This window comes from Diabrotica undecimpunctata, chromosome 2, assembly GCF_040954645.1.
Source record: "Diabrotica undecimpunctata isolate CICGRU chromosome 2, icDiaUnde3, whole genome shotgun sequence".
In the NCBI taxonomy this organism is placed as follows: Eukaryota; Metazoa; Arthropoda; class Insecta; order Coleoptera; family Chrysomelidae; genus Diabrotica; species Diabrotica undecimpunctata.
In genome coordinates this window covers 51,065,643-51,073,188 of record NC_092804.1, presented here as the reverse complement: position 1 = coordinate 51,073,188, position 7,546 = coordinate 51,065,643, and the positions used below count along the sequence as shown (strand labels likewise).

Below are 7,546 nucleotides of genomic sequence, written 5' to 3'. Positions count from 1 at the left end.
TTTTTTTTTCGGTCTTAAATTGTAAGCTTACAAATCGTTTTTCGTCTTTGAAAACTGCCTCCCATTTATTTAATTGAGACTAAAATAAAGAGCGTTATTTCAAAATATTTATTCAATGTAAATAACTTACCAGCATTCGCTTTTAGTTTTGGGTGACTGTAGATTAATTAAAAAACGATTTACAAAACTTTATAAAATAATTATTTATCATTGTAACCCCATGGAAGAGTATCAGTGTATAAATAATTTAATATTCTCTTATCATCGTACGGGCTAAGGGCCACCTTTGTTTGCGACATTGTATAAACATCATGCTTTTTCGACACTATTGAATTTTGGGAAATTTCTACGATTACCTTATTAAATAAACTTGCATAATAGTCATCATAGGATAGTTCCGTTAATGCAGATTTTTTTATTCCTTTAGCCTTTTTAATTTCTTCATTCTTATTTAAAATTTTCATAGTGTACATTTTTGAACGTAATCCTATAAAGTGTGTCATCAATTCCCCTTGGTTCTCATCTTTCATCAGACCTAACACTTTTTTATTCTGTAATGGAATATTGTATACATTATTCTCTTTGTAGTCTGATGTGTCAAATTTGTCAATGTCTTCTCTAATATGTTTATATATATCGTCAACAAAAAACTGATATATTAAACTATCTGTATCTGTATATAATAATTTTGCCTGATCTTTAAATTTTTTTATGACATAATTATAATGAAAGTCATATAAAATTGTTTTGGAAATATCTAAAATACACATCCCTATATATATCGGTTTATTAAAATTGACTTTTTGTTTTGTCATTTCAATTATTACAGTATTTTCATCGAAAACAGTACAACTATGAAAATTAGGTTGGGATATATAGAAATTTGCTCCATATCTTCCATTATATTTGTTTACAATTTTTATTTCTCTGTGTTTCCTGACATTTTCAATACTTTTACCGTAAGGGGCATTAATAAAAAGTTTAAATAGGTTTTTTTCAAATTCATTTTTGCTTTTCTTTCGCAAGTCAATGTTCAAATCGATATATTTTTTTAACCAAGGGGATTGTTTAAATTTCAAACAGCGATGAATTTTCGTTATTTTCAAACCCAAGTTAACAATCTGTTTCAAATATATATAATGAATAACATATTTTTTTTTATCGTACAATGTGGTTAATAATTTGGGAATTGTTGAATTAGAAGATGGTGGGATTATGTGTTCAGGACAAAGAGGTAAATCTTTATGTAAATTAAAAAGATCTTTTGGATATTCAATGTCTACCTCAAGTATATATCCATATTCTCCATCATTGGGACAATCCAATATATGTTCTTTATAAATATCAATCAAATTAATCCATTCAAAGCCTGCATATGGCAACGCATAACTCATCGCTGTACCATAAAGATTATTAAAATCCCAATACATTAGATAGGAGATTTCTTTATCAGGATTGTATTTATCTTCCATATATTTATTATTAGCTTCTCCATATCTATTACTACACTGTGAAACTCCTCCTCGTTTGGCTTTTTCAAAAAACAAAACCATCTCACTGTCTCTTAATAACTCTAATTCGACATTGGTTACTTTTAACATAGCATCAAAGGCTAATCCTGGTAAAGTATAATAATGAAGACTATCTAATCCATAAGTTTTTAAACACATATATCGAAAATTCTCAAAAATGTCAGCCAAAAGGAGTACATCTGTCTTTAAATATAATTCTGCATATTCCTGCAAGTTTTTTATCTGAAATCTAGTCCAAACGTTGCAGGCATGTTGATAGTCCTCTTTAGTAATATACTCGTTATTGATTTTACTATAAAAATTTTCAATAGGCGGAAGACAAGTGACCTGTAATTTCTCCCAACTATCTAAATACTCATAAGGGAAAACACCCTTTCTTTTAACCAAATTAAACTTTGAATCATCATTAAAATATCTACGTGTAATATTTTTTTGGTTATCATCTAGATATGAGGAAAGTTGATTTAATGAACATGACATAAATCTAAAGGAATCAATAAATCTAAAACTAATATTAGTGCCATGGATATATTTGGTAAATGATATATACCTCTCTTTGTTTAGCGGTAATAGTGACAGATGCCCTTGTATGTCAGAATTAAGACTTTTAATTAAAAAATGAGCGTCGTAGCCAGAGAGATTATGAAATGCGATAGGAATTGTGTACGAAGTCTTGTAATTAATGTTACACCTTCTGTGGCTTGCCCCACGAAATTGTCCGGTAATATGACAGTGATCTCGTACCTTTTCTGATTTATCAATAGGTTTTGAGCAAATATGACAAATAAAGGTTGAATTAAAATCTTTCTGTTCTTTATCAGTTAATGATATAACCTTTTGAAATTTTTGAAATAAATTTTCTCTATATATTTTCATAGCTATCTCTTTGAGTTCTCTCACAAACCATGTTTGACAATCACGACCCGTATATGTTTGTAAGTAGGATAAAGAATCATCATATGAACATTTAAAATAATAAGCTATACTGAAAGCTTCATGCTTTTCAGTTAAACAAGATTTCAAATTATTATTATTATCGTTAAACTTTGTAAGAATACTTTCAAGATCAGCATATATAACAAACGGAACACGTTCCTTATGATTAAAATTTTTAAATTTCATTAAATAATTTTTTTCGGTAGGTAAAACCATTTTAACAGAATTTATCTTAAAACAATCCTCTAAATGATTTTGTAAATATGTCTCACTGCTAAAATGATTAAAACATCGTTCACAAAACCATTTTTTATTTCGAACGTTCCCAACTTTTTTGCCACATAATCTTGAAAAATGTTTAATATGAGCAAAATGAAATACTCGCTGTTTTATGTAATTGTCCTCCTCCTCATTATCATCATTTACAATATTATCCATGACATTTAATACAAGTAAATTTATTCGAGGAGAAAAATTTGTTTGGCTAAATATCAAAGGTAGAATTTCATTTCTTGTTCCCAATGTAAAGACATTTATAGCAAGTTTATTTAATTTTTCAAATTTTGGAATATCTTTAATATCAATGGGAAAACTGATATTATCAAATTTTAATATTTTACTAAAGTGAGGATAAGATGATGTTCGGTCAACACTTTTTGTGGCAGGGTGTAAGGCAGCAACAACTGACCAAAGGAAACAATAAGGATCAGAATTCCTAACATTAATTACACTTCTAGTATTCTTTATATACTTAGGTAGCTCAACGTATGTTGAAATACCACCAAGTAATGGATTATATTTGTTTATATTAACTTTTAAGTTTAAAATGTGGGATAGTGCCCATCCACTGTCTTTTTCTTGAAAATCTTCAAACTTTCTTAAAACGGTGTCTATACAATTGATTTTATACCAATCTTTTATGTTTGTGTTTTGATCAATTATTGTATTTTTCGTGGAAAAATGTTTAACAGACGTTTCACCATCTTGAGGTTTGATGAAAAGTCCATAAAAAATTACATTAACTTTTAACATACATGAAACTAAATTTTTTTTAATTTGAATTGAAAAACTTTTAAAAGCCTTTTCCATAAATAGTTTAGGGTCTTTATATTTTAAATTTATGATAACGCCTGTCTTAACTCTGCTATTAAAACAAGATTCCAAATCCTGCCACAATAAGCCTTTCTTAATATTTTTTCTAACATTTAATCTGTTTTTAAAATTTTCTAAATATGTTTTAAGGATAGCCATATTCGCCTCTACACAATGAAAATTTCTAATACAAGTAGCCCTATTTTTTCATTTCTTTAAGAGTAAAATTTGTTTTTTCAAATATTTTATATAGTTTTGTAAATCAGTTTTAGTTTTAATTAATCTACTTACTGTTTCTATCTTCTTCACCATTTCAGTGGAAATTTCATCAATCACTTTAGTACTCATGTTCAAAGACCAACGTAAACTTCAAGACCAACGTAAACTTCAAGACACAAATGCCAGCGAGTAAAATCAATCCTGTATTTATACTACATTAAAAAAAAATCCATTGACGCATTTCCACAACATGCTATGCAACGTGATTATATTTTTCTTCATCGAAAACACATTATGTATACAATAAACATATTGAAAGATAACGCTGATGTTAACATATTTTTCGGTCAAATCGGACACGAAGTATTTATACTACATAAAAAATCCATTGACGTATTTCAACAACACGCTATTCAGCGTGATTATATTTTTCTATCTTTATCGAAAAGACATTATACATGCAATAAACATATTGAAGGCTAACGCTGACGTAATTGCATTTTTAGGTCAAATAGGTCACGAAAATACATTATATGCAGATAAGCACATTTTATTCAGATAAGCATAAATTAAGTTTTGAATAATAAACGTTTTTACTAATAAACATGTTTTGTACTATTTTCTGCATTGCAATAAAGATCAAATAGGTCAATTACGTTAATGTATTTTTTTATTCTTACTATTTAAATTCGTTTAATTTTAAAGTGATCTATCAGTTAGTCAGTGAACACTAAACTATCAAAATGAGCGGTGTACCTTGCCAACTAGTCATCATGACCGAGGATCCAATCAACTTACCAATAAAGGATGCATTTGTTATCGTCAAGCAGTTGTTTATGTAAGTATTTTTTTCCTTTTGTGATTTTGTTCTACATGATTTTATTTCGTTTTTACTGGTTTATTTTTTATTATAAATATTTTATGGGATTATTGTTTTTCCAATCGATCTTTACATTTATAAATAATTTTATTGTGTTTTCTGGATTTGATTTATGATTTTGTTTGCTGTTGGTTGATTTACGTTTTTTTTTTTTTTTTTTTCTATTCAAGATATGGTGTAACGGATGTGTCACTTAGGGGTGACCGTATATTTGTGGAGTTAACGTACTCACCAAATAACAAAAACTTGAAGAAAAAATTTGGGTACCTTCCATTGAGGTATATGAGACTAAAAATTGAGAACGAGGGAGAGTTCCATGTACTGGAAAATATATGTAAAAAATATAGATTCAACCTGTTAGATGATGAGGTGGAGGAATTCGAGAAGTATCAACAGCAAAAACATTTGGTGGGTACGAAGAGAGGATATCTTCCTCCGCCTCCTCTTCTTTCTCATTTTGGACACTCTTCTGGGTATCCTTCCATTTTACCATCAACTTCAAGTTCTCCGTTTCCAACAACGACTTCTCCACCAACGAATTGGTCTCATCCCGCAACTGCCACATCAAATGATGACAACAACGAACCTCCAACAAAAAAACAGAAAAGAAAAGTGATGAAGATACCAACAACGACGACGACGACGACGACGACGCAAAATCCAGAGGATGTATTAGATTTAGAAGACCTGACTATGGAACACTTCCTTAGCCAGAAATAGAAAAGTAAGTGATTTATTTTTTTTTTTTTGTTTCGATATAATTCTAAATTTTACTATTTGTGTTTCAGATGGTTTGGGGAGTAAAAGTATGTGAGAATTATATTTTATTAAATAAAATACTTTTGTAATTATTATCTATGTATTTTATTTCATTTACACCTTTTACTTTACTAAAAAATATTGATCAATATTTTTGCGATATCGACCATCATTAATGTCGCTATCTTTGAAAATTGATAAGAATCCATAATTTTCTTTCCAGCATATTGAACATATTTTTTTAAAATCTTCAAAAGTCATATCTGTTCCGACGTGGTCATTGTAAATGTGTTTTAGGTTTAAATCGTCTTGTTTAAATACAATTAAAATATTTGCATTGTCTCTTATAAGGTGTTTAGGTATTTTTGCATAACTCTGGCTCAAATAAAATGGATCCACCTGAGAATGTCGGGACATGCTAAAATATTCACGAATAACATCTTGGTTGTCACACGCAACATCATCAAAGATAAAAATTGAATTGGGCTTCGCTTCAGATGGGTGCATTATATCCGTACTTCCACTGTAAGTATAATATCCTATTCCTTTAATTGGTTCCAGCAAAGTTTCTAAATATTTGTACTTTGGTTGCATTAATGATTTTGAGTAAATATACACATTTTCAAATTTTAATCCATTAGCATGTTCCAATAGACTTATCATCACATTGGTCTTACCACAATTTGAAGAGCCAACTATAAGACATCGAATAGTTGAAGGGAACAAAACTCCATGCTTTTTAAACTTATTCTCAATTGGTTCCAATAAATTATTCTCCACATCAAGCGTAGTCTTTTGTTTTACAAGCTTCATGTCTGGTATCAATTTAAAAATAAATGTCTTGTGTGTATCTATTAATAAAAGACTATTTTTAATTTTTTATTTTTTTTATTGTCAACACTTTCTACAATATTTATACCAATAATGAATATTAAATACATTGTTTAGAGCACATTGTAAATTTTCATTGTTATGTTGAAAACATGGATGTGATTTAAAAATATGATTCATAGTCTCATCGGAAAGTATATTAGGTTCATCTTCTACACAATCAATGCGATTTTCCATGAATTTTTCCAAATATTTTTTTGTTTCATGATTTCTTACCAATATTGTTTCGTCTAATACGTTGTCGTGTAAAAATTTTGAAATTTCTTCATATTTTAGATGAGTATCACAAAAATGCCAAGATTGCCAATTTAAACCATGGTTTTGAACACATTGTTGTTCGATACATTTTATATATGACTTATTTATCATTGCTTCTGTTACTGGTAAAACAACCATTCTGTGTATAATGTTTTCTGTAGTAGGATCTAAAATAGCAATTTCCCTACAAAGAAATACATCTTCTCCAGGAAAAGAGAAACCTTGGATATCCACAATGAACATGTTTCCTTTCTCTCTCGATATTCTCTAACAACAAACAAAATCTTGCAAGTGGAACGTCTTTTACATATTTTTCTATCCCCTCTTTATTATATTGCGTCACTTTTATCTATCCATGAGTTGTGAGAACTATCAAAACCTAACCACTTGACAAAAATTTTATTTTTCTTTCTCTTTAATACCTTTTCAACTAAATAACTGTCTTTATGTTTAACTTTTTGTAGCTGTTCTTTATAAAATCCCCCAAGAATTTCTTCACCTTTATAGTCTTTTAAATAATATGTAATAGGGTTTCCCAGTTTTATTTTATAAACAGTGAAAATTTCATTAGACCAATTTGGATTGTATTTTTTGTCAAAAACTCCTCGATGTTTTGAAATGCGTACATGATCACCAATATGAAATTTTTGACTTTCCAAATCGACAATTTTAATGTGATTGTATACAGTGTTTAACAATAGTTTTTCATGCTTCTTCTTAACATCCACTGGTTTCATTCCTATTGTTCTGTGAACTTTATTGTTGTATTCAATAACAACTTGTTGTAAATTATCAATCCATTTGTAGGTACCGTTGAAACTAAACTGTTTCCAAATCATTGATTTAATCGTGCGAATGACTCGCTCAGCAATCGCAGCCTTTTTCTCACTGTATACATTGTAATGATTAATATTATATTTTTTCATCAATTTTTTCATATGTGGATTAAAAAATTCAGTTCCCATATCTGTTTGAAGAT

At 28.8% G+C, this 7,546-nt stretch overlaps 1 protein-coding gene across 1 annotated transcript; it reads left to right on the top strand.

The window, feature by feature from the left end:
- Positions 1 to 3,862: 3,862 nt before the first annotated feature.
- Positions 3,863 to 5,379, top strand: LOC140433675 (uncharacterized). Its single transcript, XM_072521655.1, has 2 exons — positions 3,863 to 4,617; positions 4,830 to 5,379. The coding sequence occupies exons 1-2, from the start codon at positions 4,523 to 4,525 to the stop codon at positions 5,377 to 5,379; spliced, it is 645 nt and encodes a 214-aa protein (XP_072377756.1). The 5' UTR covers positions 3,863 to 4,522.
- The last annotated feature ends 2,167 nt before the right edge of the window (positions 5,380 to 7,546 follow it).

Excerpts from the sequence above, each read along its gene's own strand:
- LOC140433675 (XM_072521655.1), top strand. The coding sequence starts at position 4,523 with ATGAGCGGTGTACCTTGCCAACTAGTCATCATGACCGAGGATCCAATC. Across the intron at positions 4,618-4,829 it reads ATCGTCAAGCAGTTGTTTAT|ATATGGTGTAACGGATGTGT; the intron begins GTAAGTATTTTT and ends TTTCTATTCAAG.